Raw genomic sequence first — 15,172 nt, forward strand, 5'->3', positions numbered from 1 at the left:
CTTTTAAGTCAGTGTTCTGTTTCCTGACAGAAAACATAGCTTGTATTCTGTTACAGTGGATTGTAATGGGACACAGTTTAAACTGGTACCAGTAGTGGCTACGTCTAACATGAATATGTCGGTCTACACTGTCATTGTTATTGCAACAGTTTTTGCAAATACAACATGTTTCTCTGTGATATTATACACTACACACTGTACATGTAAGTGACAGTTTATCAGGTACAGTTAGCTAAAGCCCCATTTCTGTTAGCTCCCAGCTGCATTACACACCTCTGTGTAACACAGTACAACTCAACAGCAGCGCAAACAGGAGCCTCCAGAATGATCTTCACACACACAAAACAATATAACTTTCATGAATTACTGCAGGACTACCTCAGATTGATTCAACTTTGCTTGGTGTATGTAATACACTGCCAACTTTCTCTATGACAGTCAAATAGGCAATATCAATTCAATAACCAAATGGCAGTTTATGCTCACAGAATAGCAAACTTCTGAAAAGAATATCCCAGTGCTCATAAAGCCTTAATAGGTCTGTAAAGGAATGATTACTGGGACCTCACACCTCCAAATATACCAGTTCTATGACTTTTAACTGTACAAATACATCACCGTTAAATCTGTAAAACCTACATTAAACTTGGTCATCTCTTATACTTCATATGATGGTCTAATTCCACTTTATTGTGGATTCTAGTGACAGCACTGTAAAATAACTTGATGTCTGTTGATTGTGAACATGAAGACTTGGCAAATCTGGGTGTCAGTGATGAAATCTAAGTTCTTGTATTATCACAGCAGTAAGTGTCTGTAGTGTGCAGTCTGCAGCTCTCATCACTCACTTTAGCCTAAAAATATCACTATCAGTGTTCAAAGTTAACACCAGTGACACTTGTATCAGTGGCACTGAAAATAATTATTTTGTTTTTTTCTGTTTTCCTGAACATGAAAAATGGCTTTTCATTGTAAGACCTCTAACTTAACAACAGGATTGATTAAATTTTCAGCATATCTTTGGCTCAGAAATTATGCTGAAATGCATCATGGAGCCCTTGTAGGAAAGACTAAAACACATGTACAAACACACATGGAGGTTAGCATTATGTAAATCCACTGATTACTTTCAGGGAATGGTAGAAAAATAACAATCCTTATCAGTGTTTTGCTTTAAAATAGTTATATCTGCTTTTATCGCAATGACCATATACAGTAGTTAATCAGCAACATATGCACATATAAAAATCACTTGAATGGACAGAAATGGACATTAATAGTCTTCTCATGTAGTCTGAATGCAACATTAAAGGCACACATGAGACTCAGAGGAAAGATGCACAGGATCTACAAAATCCATAAAATTCTTAAAATTACAAGTAGAGCTTTGTAAACAACTTCAATTAAAGGAATGACCCTAAACTGCCCTTAAGTTGCTAGTACTCCCAAAACTAAATAAAAAGAGCTTTATTAATTAAGACAGATGCAATTACAACTTTAAATATATACTACCAACTAATATATTATGCGTAATTTATATTTAAAATCTCACAATTCATTTTTAACTTAAAAGAACTTAAAAAATACAACATCCTTGCCAAACAGTATAACATAAACAAGATGAACTGAAGTGTAAAAACCAGCTGCTTATCACAAAAAAATCTGCAACAAAACACACCAACACATTCAATGCATTTATGCTAAGAATCCATTACTCTCCTAATGAAACAAAAGCTTCACAGTTCATACAGGAAGTAAATCTTCTGCCTGCCAACAACTGGAATGACACCAAGTTCAACTGACTGATGCTGCATTCATGTCATAGAGGAATAATCAATGGAACGCTTAGAACAACAGCAGGGCATTCATTTTGTATTTGTGATTATCAAGCCATATAGCCCGACAAAGATTCTATATTGCGTAAGATCTGGGTGATGTGTACTTTTCTACACACTCTAGAGCAGAGGATCAAACTACTAGCCCTTTTTATCCCCTGAGACACAGCAGCATATATATCACATGGAGATAAAATAACCACATGGGAATTTAGAGACTGACTGTGGCTAATGCCAAGTCCAGGTACTTCATTACACTGATGAAAATTCACAAAAACATTATCCACAATGACCTCATCCTACCAGAAAGATACCACTAGATACCACTTTATAAATTAGGTCCAAATTAATATATATTAAAGGCTTGGTAAATTATAATTAGATATAACATTACTGTACTGTTCTTTTCATAGGAGTATCGGCCTTTTTCAGGAACCAAAGGTAACATAGCCTTATAGCCTATAGGTAACAATGTTTCTGTACTTTTACAGAGTACTGAAAGCTGAAGTACTCTTTACTGAGTACTGAATGCTGCTTATGCATTGATAAACATGACCAGATCTCCCATCATTACTATAATGAATATCTGCCTTTGTAGCTGCAGACTCTTTCACTGCATGGTCATTATTCAGATATTAATCTTTGTCCTCTGACCTGAATTAACTAAAAGGAGATATTCATGCTATAAACCACCATTTCTCATATGATGTCAATGCAGCATGAAATAAACACATGGACTGGGGCCACACTCATGCCCTGGAAGCATTCAGTATCTGAGAACTGTTCTGGCCAAATGCTCATTGTCTATTTCCAGCGCAACGAGGAATGAACATTTTCCTCTTATCCAAGGATAAGAGGATAACAAGGATAACATCAAGGATAACACCCATGTGTTAACCTGTCAGGAGTTCACTCAGGTTGTAGATGCAGCATACAGTGGATGGTTTCTGTTCAGTCAGCTGGTGATTGCTGTCAGGAAACATTTTGCTACAAAGGCAACCAACTGGTACTAGTTTGTATGAGAATGGATTAAATGAAACTTCTCCACTGTCTGAAGATACCCAAATACAGTGCAGGGGTAAAAGACTATAACGTTTCAGAGGAACTTCATCTGGCACATATTTGTTAGAAACTGAACATCCCTTACCCTAATGGGACAGTTTCACTTCATGTTACAATCATGTTGTTCCAGTATAAACTCTGTCACTACCACAAGTCCATTCAACAGTAATGACCAAATACGAAAGATAAAGCCACAAAATGAACCAGATTCTCATAATTTTTTCCTGGCTTTTAGGGCATCACAACCAACTGACTCAACTGTGCTCAGGTTTGTTATTTTGACAATGTTCAGTCACTGAGAGAAAAAGTAATCAAAAGTAATCACCTTGGTGTTAGACCAACCCTGAGATGTTTGTTGAGTTTATATGTGCAGTTGCAGGCTGCAGTTTGAATTCCAATGTATATAGGTGTGTGTGTGTGTGTGTGTGTGTGTGTGTGTGTGTGTGTAAATCACACAGTGGAAAGCCATATAGGCAGAGGATGAGCTTCAGTATTGAAGACATACTTGTCTAGGCTGATGAGGTTGGAGTTATCTGAGAAGAGCAGGTATAGATATTTCAGTGTCTCTCCTAGGAAGAAGCTCTCCATCTTGTCTCGGGGGCTCGGGTAGTCTGGGTCACGCACATTATTGATGGAGGTGTAGCCACCAGAGGAAACCTGAGAGGAAATGCAAAAGGCATTTATCCACATTTACACATTCCATTCAACATATACTACTATGATAGTTTTAGAAGAAGTATCATTTAAGTATGTGGTTGGCTGCTTAAATTATGACACACTGGAGTGGACCTGCCATGAGCCACAAAAAACATGAATAAATATAGCCGCAAGCGGCGATGAGCGGCCCTCGCCTCGAGCGAACCACCTTCCCCAGCGAACCGCCGCCTTGAGCCTCCCGCGGTCCGCTTCACAGGGAGCCCTTCAAACGACAGCAGGATTCGGAGCCGGGAAGCCGATGTGGGGGAATTTTTCAGGTTAATGTGCATCTAAGAGATAGACACTGAAACACTATACATCTCCACGGTAACCGGAGCAGCAGTTGTAAACACAGCTGCACATTTCCACATGTACTGGGACACAAACAAACATATTCAGCCACACAAACCATTGCACACACCCGTGGACACATGCATCCCAGCAAATCTACACATTTATCATTGTAAATTTTAATTTGACAGGACTAAGCTGAGGTGGGGGATTTTGTAAATCACTCCAGAGGCCACTGTTTGGACCGAAAAGACGTCAGCCATGTCACTGGACATGGAGGCTACATACACTAGGTTAACTATGGCAGAGAAACCAAACATCGAAGCTTTATTTCCACCAAAGAAATGCCTGTAATCAGCAGGGTCGGAGCATTTTGGGTACACCAAGAATGACCAGGGCATCACTGAAGATGACTGATCACCTGTTTGCAAAACCTGCTGTAAACAAGTTGCCAAACCATCAAATTTGATACAGCACCTGCGGGATCACCACCCAGCGGCCAAATAAAGGCTATACATCACAACTAATTTAAATTATGTGCCAAGTTACTTAATTAAATATCGAAGTTGTAGGGAATTAAGTATAAACATGTCACAATCAGTGCCGTAGCGGTGAGAGTTGGGCTTTCAGTGCAACGTGACGTTAGTTTAAGGAAAACAGAATGTAGTCCTCTAAAGCCCTTCAATCAATGAGCATTTAAGGTTATATCATTTTGCTTCTTCCCATTTGTGTTGATTGAATGACTTTGTAAGTCAACATGTCAGGTTTAAAACACTAACATAACATTAGGAGCTTGTAGACTTCCAGGCAGTAGCAGCTCTACCTTGTATGACGCCCCTGGGTGGACCCCTTTCAGTACTTTGAAGTCAAACTACACTGAACAGTCTGTGGCAGGCATGACATGCACATAAGTGGAAAAACCTGGCAGCACATTTTTTTCTTATTCTTTAACCTATTAAACCCTGGGCCATTTATTTTTTAAGCTTTATTTATAGAAAAATAACTTATGATCATAAAACAGGTAAGACTCTACTTGTGGTTCCCAGAGTTTCCAAAAGCAGAATGGGAGGTAGAGCCTTTAGCTATCAAGCTCCTCTCCTGTGGAACCAGCTCCCAGTCTGGGTTCAGGAGGCAGACACTCTCTGTACTTTTAAGATTAGACTTAAAACCTTCCTCTTTGACAAAGCTGGCTTCAGGCAACCCTGAGGCAACCTTCAGGCAACCATCCCTTAGTTATGCTGCTATAGGCCTAGACTGCCCGAGGACCATCTGTGCACTGAGCTGCTCATTTCCTCTCCACTGTTGCCTTGTGCTTGGTCATAAGGGACTTGTTGATTTTTTGTTTTTTGTGCCTTGAGATGATTTGTATTGTGATTTGGCACTATACAAATAAAACTGAATTGAATTTAATTGAGCATATACTCTGATCGTGCAATCTGCATTTCATTGTTTACTTAATTATTTAAAATCAGCACACAGTTAAATCATTTATGCTAATATATATTATTTAATAACTGAATATTGTGTTTACTGATATATTTACAACTGTTTTCTTTGTATTTCTTCTGTTTATTATAGACCACATGCTTGTGAAGTAGCAGAATCAACTGCACCTACTGGTAACTTGTTTGCCATGTAGCAATAAAAAATATACTAAAAACCTGGATTATTCTGGTTAGTCACATTGTACAGCTATTATTTTGAACAATACTGTACAAACATCCTTTCGATTAAACCTGTTAAACTGGGATTCCCTCTCCTGTTTCACTTACTGGAAACACACACCTCCATCTTGGCTGCACTGAGCGTCATATACGCTCGAATACACACCTTGCTTTGAAATGGAAAATTTGTGGATGTCCAAACATTTTATTGAGCACAGAAACAACATATGAACTGAAGATAGTTACTGTTTTTGCAGCAGAAACTTGTGAAGAAAACTGTTAGTATCTTTTCACTGCAGCACAGTGAGGAGTCACTGTCTACAGAAACAAAAAGAATGTTAATACTGTTACAGTATTCATACTGGCGCCTGACATTTTAATGTATAAAGAGAGACTATCACACCAAATATTTCCTGTTTAACATTCCACATCATCACTCCTGCTCATGTATGCTAACTGTGGCTATGTCAAATGAATTAATGACATGGTACCGAACCTTTTTCATGTGAGACACCCCCGACAGCTGTGCATAAGCAGACCAGCATTTAACGAATGCACCTGCGCATTTTGTGGCATCTTCTCCTGATAACACCAAAACGAACTTAAATTACTCCGTCAGTTTTGATCATACAGGTAAGAGCAATGTATCATTTGAATCTGTAAAGGGTCTAGTTTTATTTGTATACACTCATAATAACAAAACGCAGTGCTTTTGTAAAATAAAGAAAGCAGACAAGGTGCGTTCTCTGTCTACTCTGTCATCTCTCTTCACAGACATATAAATAAAACAACCTGAATCTCAACGAATACTTGCCTCAAAAACGAGAAATATATACATAGAAAGCTTTTTTTAAATGAAACAAATCAAGTCGAAAACAAATATGTGATCCGTATGAAAGTAAAGAGCGGCACAGTTTCTCCTGTCTCCCCTCATTATAGCTAATATGATCCTGCCTCGCACTGATCATACGGAAATAATCTGAGGTGAGCCAGGTAGTTCTGTGCACGCCCCCGAGAAAAGGCAAAAAACATCAAGCTTCACCATAGAATTTACTCCCTTTTTCCACGCATTTGGATGATGGCACGCTACGCAGGTGAAGAAACATTTTGGGTGGTTCCAGACATCGACGAAGAGTTTACTTTGTCTGTTTACGTTGGGAAAAACGCGACTCAGATGACAAACGTTTGCATCTCTATTGCATTGCAGTAATTCCCTCTCAGCCACATTCCTGACTGAAAGGCTCATCATGCAGCTCATTATGTAGGTCTTTGTCTTCTCAGGTAAATGAAATGATTATTGCTGCATATGTCTTTTCTAAACAAAAAGTGTCTTAGAAAATTTAAATCAGTGTATTGTTGTTTACTGTGAATGAGCAAACAAGATGACTTCATTGACATCATTTTGAAGCAAACAACTTTAGGCTACAAGATCCAGTTCTCAAAAGTCTTGTGAACCAATGTTCTGTATGTGTTTTATGGTCTTATTTCAGTGACTAAAAATTTTTTAAGTTTTTCCCTAACCATGCTAAACACTGTTTCCCCAAAAACACATTCATGTATAAACATGCTGCTCACATGTTATTGTAGCCCAGTCTGTGCTAATTACAATGTTATCAGACTTTAGCCATTAATATGTTTAAAAGAAATTGAAAAAAGCACAAATGTCAGGGCATGTCAAAACTTGTCCAGGGCCCCAAAACACCCTTAGATCCCAGAGGGTTAATATGATCCTACAGAAGCTCACCTTCAACACTCATCGTTGATGGAGACAGAGAACATTTTACTGACCTTGGTGTACTTGTTAAAGTTTTGGAGAATCTCCCAACCCCAGTTCCGATACTTGTGGTCCTTGGTGAACCTATACAGATAGAAGAGACTCTCCACAGTCTCTGGTCTGAGAAGGTTGTGCCTGTCTGCAAGCTATCACAGAGAAGAAGATACAAATAGTAAGATATAAGCCACATCTTTAAATATCTGCTAAATTCATAATCTCTTCCTAAACCTTTCTAGGATTGTTTGTGACATTTCTGTTGTTTTCCTACCATTGCTACAGAGCCTTTTCTCTGACATCCTCAAATAAGTATGTACACAATCAGATATGAGTCACATTTACTTTTCTGAGGCATACAGGCAATGTTCTTACCTGGGCTGTGTTCAAATGTCCACCCTACTCCCTAACCCTAATATAGTGGAACACTACATAATGAACTATATAGTGCACTCAAATGTTAACGCTTTCTGACACTCACTTTTTTTGTGCTCTCTCCCTCTCTCTCTGTACCTTCTGCAGGTGTCCCTGGTCCTGGAGCTGTATATTGCTGATATGCAGTTACTGGCCCCACCAACCCACAGTGTCTATTTGTTGTTTATTGTTGCTGTTCTTTTCTCTCCCCTCTATCCACTCACCCCAACCGGTCGAGGCAGATGGCCGCCCAAACTGAGCCTGGTTCTGCTGGAGGTTTTTTCTTCCGTTAAAGAGAGTTTTTCCTCTCCACTGTCGCCTTGTGCTTGGTCATAAGGGACTAGTTGATTTTTTGTTTTTTGTAAAGTGCCTTGAGATGATGATTGTATTGTGATTTGGTGATATACTATATTTTAACTACTGCTGCATACTTTGGATTGGACAGTCTGTGTATCCATTCTTGTAACACAGTCTGTTCCTACCTTTACATCGATGTCTCGGGTGCTTCCCTGATACATGTTGAAGTGGACAATCTCTGGACTGAGGCCCGTCTCCATCTGGACATACATCTGGTAGCAGGTCTCCATCAGCTCTTTCGCCAGATCCATGTGATCAGCAGGCAGACCATTGTGAGCACCAAGGGCCAGAGTGCCTGGTAGGAAGCACACTAGATGGTCCTGAGTTAACAGACAGCTGTGTTAATGCCTGAAACTAACCTCAATAATTAATTTCTAAATGAATGATGACTCCTTTAGTTCATATGTGTAGCTTTCTAATCAATCAGTCAGCTTCATCTCTTAGATGAATGACAAAATTAATACCAGCAATCATAATTTAACCACATTATAAACACTCAGCTCAGAGTCCAAAATGTAAAGATGTTTTCAGAAGTGTTTTTGCCTTAATGTCTCAAATGTGAAGTGTCCACTAGTGTAGGCAGTTTTTAAAGTCAGTTTTTAAGAAGCATTGAAATGCACCCTACTGTAATTTTATGCAGATTTTGAATATTACTGACCATTTTAGGACTGAATTGTCCATGTGAGACTTCTCCAACAAAGGTAAGGCCATTTGGGGAAGACTTCTGCAACAGGTTCTTCTTTACACCCTCTATTGCCTGCAGATAGTCCTCCAAGAGCCTAGAGCAAGCAAGCGTGCGCGCACACACACACGCACGCACACACACACACACACACACACACACACACACACACACGCACACAGAATAACGTCAGAAACTGCATTCTGTGTATCAATTTATTAAACACACTGAGAAAAACTACATCCATCACATGACAATGCTGAGTGTCTGCAGGGCATTGTTGTTCCAGTATATTAATCTTTTATCAGTCCTACTGACAGCCACAGTACTGTAACTAAATGCTGTCAGTTTTGACTGAATAGTCTGAATACTTAATCTCTACACATGACGCTGATTGATTTGTAGTAATAGACTATAAAGCCAGCACTGGCCCATTTGAAATCAATATTTGTAGGAAGAATACTCAGTGCTGTAATAGTCGTTTATTCCACTGACATAAAATTACCTATTATAAGAAATATGCCAATCATCTGGCAGTTCCTGTTTCTCAAATGTGGATTGGTTGGCTCTGTTTTTCGATACAGGGTACAATAAAGCAAACCTCTGGTGCTTTGGACTGGTATTGAATAAAATAAGCATTTTGAAGATGTCAGCATAGGCTCTATAAAACTGTAGTTAGCAATTTTTCACTAGTTCCTGCATTTTGTTATTAATGGAAAATTTTCCTCTGTCTATCCTGGCTGATACATGAACTCAGTGTGTGTCTACTTTTCAAGCTAAAATCAGTACAGCTCACTCCATGGAATTAATTAGGCTCATTATCCCATGTGTGAAGGAACATAAGGTTATAACTACACTTGTAAGAAAAATAAATAAAATAAAAAATACTTGACAAATGTTGTGGGACCAACACTCCAAAAACATTGGCTCTAAAATTGATAGCATATAACAAAGCAACAAAAAATAACATGGATCAAAAGGAAACACCCTATCTCACCCTCAGAGATAGGGTGAGGAGCTTGGTCACCCGGGAGGAGCTCGGTGTCGAGCCGCTGCTCCTCCACATCGAGAGGAACCAGCTGAGGTGGCTCGGTTATCTGTTCCGGATGCCCCCAGGACGCCTCCCTGGGGAGGTGTTCCGGGCATGCCTCACCGGGAGGAGGCCCCGGGGAAGACCCAGGACACGCTGGAGGGACTATGTGTCTCGGCTGGTCTGGGAACGCCTTGGTACCACCCCAGAAGAGTTGGAGGAAGTGTCTAGGGAGAGGGAAGTCTGGGCATCCCTGCTTAGACCACTGACCCGGCCTCGGATAAGTGGCAGAAAATGAAATGGAAAATGGAATGGAAAAAGGAAACACTCCTTTTGAGGCATTGACTATCCCGACCAAGATTGGTAGCTACTGATTTAAATTTTATTTAATTTAAAAGTTGTAGGTAGACAGTATTTGCTGGACAGAAAACAGCGGTATGGTCTTTTCAAAATATTAAAATCATTCACGTCAATGTAAAATACTGGGCATCTACTCGCTTCACTCACTGGTTCTCCTTTTTGCCTCCTTGGATCCACTGCTTCAGCAGGTATTCATAGTAACTGTCGGCTCTGGCTCCCAGTGTGTAGATGCCCTGGTGCGTGAACTGTCCGTTGTTTGTATTGATGAACATTGGCACAAGACCATCAAGCTTGCCCTCCAGCTTATGGATCTGTTTCATAACGTCAGTCACCACAGCCTGGAAAACCAAATACAGGGGTCAATGACTGACGACATCCATTTAACGATTCAAACTAACTTGGCAATAAAAAAAATCCAAAATTGTAAAATAACATATTCTAAATGTCAAACCCTTACCACCACACCAATACAAATCATCTCTCTACTATATACAAAATTTTAAAGGAACAAATTATTCAATACATTTTTTAAACCACAACAAAACAGTAATGCCTAAATGAAAAATGTTTTTGATTAAGCATAGTATTAATTAATTCAAAATCAAAAAGTGAACTGATAGTATTTAGACTGTGAACCGTCAGCCAGCCTCAGGCCATTGCATCCTTTATCCTTTCCTCAGTTCGGACTGTGCTGCCCCTACTGCTTAGACATTGCTAAAAAGATTTCTTGGGCTTGAATCAATGTATACAAGATCTAACTAAAGAAACACAGCCAGTCTACACACAGAGTTCTCCAGATCATTAATGTCTATAACCACAGTAGCAGAAACATTGCCACCTTCAGCAATAATTTATCAGCCTCAGTTATGTTTTCAGCTTTTTTTCAGGACTGAAGCAATGGGCTCAGTAAGTTAAATATTAACAATCTTCGGGAAATGCTAATTTTATTCTACATACTAGAAAGAAAATAGCACAGGCTGATGGGGAGTGGTATCTATCACGACTACATAGAAATCCCACGTTATGCTATGTCAGCATGGATGAAAACCTGAATGAAAGTGCCAATCTTTAAACTTATTGATCAGGTTTTTTCTCTGTCAGTTGGTCACCTCATACTGTGGTTCCTGGGTGAGGCGGCTGAGCTCTCTGAACTCCAATTGAATGCTTGTAACCTCAGCCACAGTGCTGTCTGAGGTCCAGCGGGGGGGGTGGGCGGTACCTTTCCCAATGTTCACATCAGAGTAGGGGATCTTGGATGGTGTCTTGAAAGCTGGCATTAGCCTAAAGCCAATGTCTTTCTGTACAGGAACAATGCAGATTAAATGCAGATATTTCTAGCTGAAAAGCAATAAAAATCACAAAACAGGTTTACCATGACTAAATTTTAGACTGATTGCAGATTTTAAGTATCATGGGTTGTGTCAAGCATTTCGTGTCTGCCACTCTGAGTTATGTTGCTGTTTTCAGCAAGGGCCTGTATAGTTTTGTTCTTCTGTTAGTGACAGTTGAAGCCTTTGATTTATTGCTTATAGCCAGTTTCAGGTGCAAATTTAAGGCCAGGGGTCTCCAACTCCAGTCCTCGAGGTCCCCTGTCCTGCTTGTTTTCCAACTATCCCTGCCCTACCCACTGCTGATTACCTGGATCAGGTGTGTTCAGCCAATGAGAAACTGTAAGGGCAGGGATAGTTGGAAAACCAGCAGGACAGTGGACCTCGAGGTAAGGAGTTGAAGACCCCTGCGTTAGACTGTACTGTATGATTATTCAATCAGAAAATTAACAGAACATGAAATTAATCTGCAATCATTTCACTCAATTGTAACCATTAAATAATTCTTCAAGCAAAAATGCCCAAAATAAGCACTATGCTCTACAATCTTATCAAATGTGAAGATGTTCTTTTTTTAGGCATATATCCTAATAATCTGACTGTAAATATATGGAAAAGGATAGGAGTCGCTAAGAAACATTTTCTGAGTTCTGACTTAATTCACAGAACTCTGACTTTTTCTCCCTTAAACTCAGACACACAAAAACTGTAAATCTGACATTTTTAATTGGCTTGAGGCCTCCCTCCTGCATCATTCAAGGTGACTCTCATTCAAGTTGTTTCCATAAAGGTATCCTTTATTATTTTCCAACACTCCTATCTTCTTCAGCAAAGTCAGAAACAGCGGATTGTTGGATGTAGGACAGAACATATCTCAATCAATATCTCGGTTTATAGGAATAAATATCACAAGTGTGATGTAAAATTTGCATTTTTTTTGAAGATGCTTTCTGACTTTTTTCTATGAATACGAAGGTCATATGAAGCCAACAACTTGTGTTAATGTTGTATTTGCATTTTTAAACTCTGAATGTTAATAGAAAACTATCAGGTTGCTTAAATCACTTTGATAAATGGATTTGTACAAAACGGAAAGAAAAGGAATATATCTGGGCAATGAAGAGCACCTGAAACAGTTGGAAACACTTCAGGGGCTTACATGTTAAGTTTACATGTTTATATGTATGTAAATTCTAAAGGACTTATTACTCACTAACGTTAAGGCATCAGCCCTTTGAAAATTTGTTTGTTTGTATTTGGAATACTATGTAATATCTACAGCTGGTAAAGAGTCTTACATGACAGGGATGCTCAAGACAAAGACAAGTATTTTAACAGGTTTGAACGCACAATTATCAGCAGCTGCAGTACATGGATGAGGTGCTGCTGCCTACATACTTCAACGCACTTAACATATGCTTGCAACATTTCATTCAGATCTGGGCATAAAGGTTTCGAAATGAGTGCATGTGTGTGGACTCACAGCTTTGTCTAGGAACAGCGTATCTCCAGTCAGATGGTAGGTACTCAGCAGACCTCCCAGGATACGGATGGTGCTCTCAAACAGGTTGACATCTACGTTCTTGTTGAATGTGAGTTCTGCAGCCACCCATGCCTTTGCTTCTTTAAATTCTGCAACACAATATTTTAAGAATCAGTACAAAATGACCCTGAATACATGAACAAATATAACATGAAATTACTACATAAATGTAAGCTTAAAATAAATGAAAACTCAAAATGATGAAATATTGTATTATATTGTATATCTTGTTGTTGCCATCACAATCCTCACTTCAGCCATAACTGACTTAATTGACTGAACTTTGATGCTATGAGGAAGTAATAGTTTGACATCGGAGGACGTGTTCATCTCTCTGTGGAGAAACTATCAGCGATTGAAACATCCACAACATACTGATACAATTTAAATTCCCAACTGCTCAGAACAATCTTTCAAGCATGCAGGAGATGAGAGCTCAGTATTTGAAGAACTTACTTTTAGTGTAGTATTAGGTGATTTATGTGACAATACTTTTTTTTTTTTTTACACTAAGGATCTACTTAAGAGGCAAAAATGTAGAAGTTGGAAGCACAAAATCCAACCTACCTTCTTTAAGCTCCATGATCCACATTGTATCCAAGGCATCAATAAGCGTCAAACCAAGGCCAAACCACTCGCTGTAGGACTTCGACATGGGCCTGAGCTCATCATGGCCCCAGGCAAAATCTTTATAACCCTTCCATGCATGTCTAAAAGCTTCTCGCACCTCCTCCAGCCAGCTAGCTTCTGTAAAAAACAATACACACATGAGGTCTGTGTACAATCACCTCCAAGTGCACAGAGTGATTCAAAAAGAAATAACTGCTTAGGACCACAGACATATTAACAGTTACAACCGATTTTTAATATTATAATCCTCTAAATGCACACACTAGAGGACTCAAAAAAACCAAGAGACCACACACCTGCTGTTTTTATTAACGATTTCACGTTGGCAATTCCACAGACACGATATTTCACAGATACTCGCATAAATAAATGTGACCACACATTTGCTATTCCATTGGAACTTCCCTGACCAGGCTCTGACCTGATCAGGAGTAGTAAAATAATCATGCTGACTACACACTTGAGCATTGTTTAGACAAAGACTCAGTTGCAACAAGCCTCAAACTGGGCCATGCCCTCACAATCACTGGAGGGGGCAAATCAGGCATGTAATCGGACATAAAATCCTCTAGTGTATAGCCAGCCTTACAGAGGACAGAAATGCTTCATTTTGGGAAGTCAGATTGAAACACTAGTCAAGCCTCTTAAGGAGATGCATTTGTTTTATTTCATTCAATTCAAAATACTATTTCATAAATAATACAAACAGTGGCAACAATAAAGCGGTAGGTACCTGACTCTTTTGAAAATGTGGTTTCTTGATGTGTAGGTAAATGCTCCTTACTTTCACCATCCTTGGTGCTTTCTGTGGCCTGGTCAGTGTCGATCACTGCACCACGCCAGCTGGAATTTATCAGAGGATTCAAAAATGAATGAATAATAAAAAAAAGAAAATAGCTTTAGTCGTGCCCACACTCCAATTCTCACCTGATGACCACTCTCTCTTCTCCTTCTTTTTTAACGTCAGCTACCTTGTCCTCAACTGTGACATCTGAAGTGTTTCCTTTCTTCTGAAGACGATTCTGTAGGACAGGCGGTCCTCTCTTATTAGATAATTTTCTCTGGCAAATATAGCATAAACAATTTTAATTCAAGTCTTTACTTCATGTGAGCAAACTGTTAAAGAAAATCTGATTCAGAATTTGTAATATAGGCAAATGTACATGTTACATTATAAAATACGACATGACATTATCACATGGCATGAGAAAACCATAGAAACAGCACTTTACAGCAAATTACAGTGTTTTTCATTTAAAGAGAGTAACCATTGCTCAAACAACCAAATATGTTAACAAAAAAAACAACACATTTTTGAAGGGGGCACAACTGAACAGAAGCAGAGATGCAGAAACCTGAGAGGGTTGTTCTGGCAATGGTGGTTGGCCCTGAGGTAGCACATGGGGGATTATGGGTTTCAGGACACTGTTACTGCCTGTGTCTGGTCCTCCATCTGTAAGGCCTCAACACACCAAGATAAACAGATTTAGTTTGATAGTTTTACTAAAAGTC

The 15,172-nt window shown here is 39.2% G+C and overlaps 1 protein-coding gene across 6 annotated transcripts in view; it reads right to left on the bottom strand.

Annotated features, from left to right (window-relative positions):
- Window positions 1-164: 164 nt before the first annotated feature.
- man1b1b (mannosidase, alpha, class 1B, member 1b) overlaps window positions 165-15,172 on the bottom strand; it is a 32,341-nt gene continuing 17,333 nt past the window's right edge. For 4 of the 6 annotated variants that reach the window (XM_026311755.1, XM_026311765.1, XM_026311773.1 and 1 more), the window contains 11 exons: window positions 15,016-15,122; window positions 14,588-14,721; window positions 14,394-14,503; window positions 13,598-13,777; window positions 12,971-13,119; window positions 11,269-11,457; window positions 10,307-10,497; window positions 8,746-8,866; window positions 8,213-8,407; window positions 7,337-7,468; window positions 165-3,554 (listed from right to left, as the gene is read on the bottom strand). In XM_026311755.1, coding sequence (XP_026167540.1) covers window positions 3,348-3,554; window positions 7,337-7,468; window positions 8,213-8,407; window positions 8,746-8,866; window positions 10,307-10,497; window positions 11,269-11,457; window positions 12,971-13,119; window positions 13,598-13,777; window positions 14,394-14,503; window positions 14,588-14,721; window positions 15,016-15,122 — 1,715 coding nt within the window. In that variant the 3' untranslated portion in view covers window positions 165-3,347. The remainder of the gene's footprint in view (window positions 3,555-7,336; window positions 7,469-8,212; window positions 8,408-8,745; window positions 8,867-10,306; window positions 10,498-11,268; window positions 11,458-12,970; window positions 13,120-13,597; window positions 13,778-14,393; window positions 14,504-14,587; window positions 14,722-15,015; window positions 15,123-15,172) is intronic. The other 2 variants (XM_026311788.1, XM_026311797.1) reach the window with 2 other exon arrangements.

Source organism: Mastacembelus armatus, unplaced genomic scaffold (genome assembly GCF_900324485.2).
Source record: "Mastacembelus armatus unplaced genomic scaffold, fMasArm1.2, whole genome shotgun sequence".
NCBI classification, from domain to species: Eukaryota; Metazoa; Chordata; class Actinopteri; order Synbranchiformes; family Mastacembelidae; genus Mastacembelus; species Mastacembelus armatus.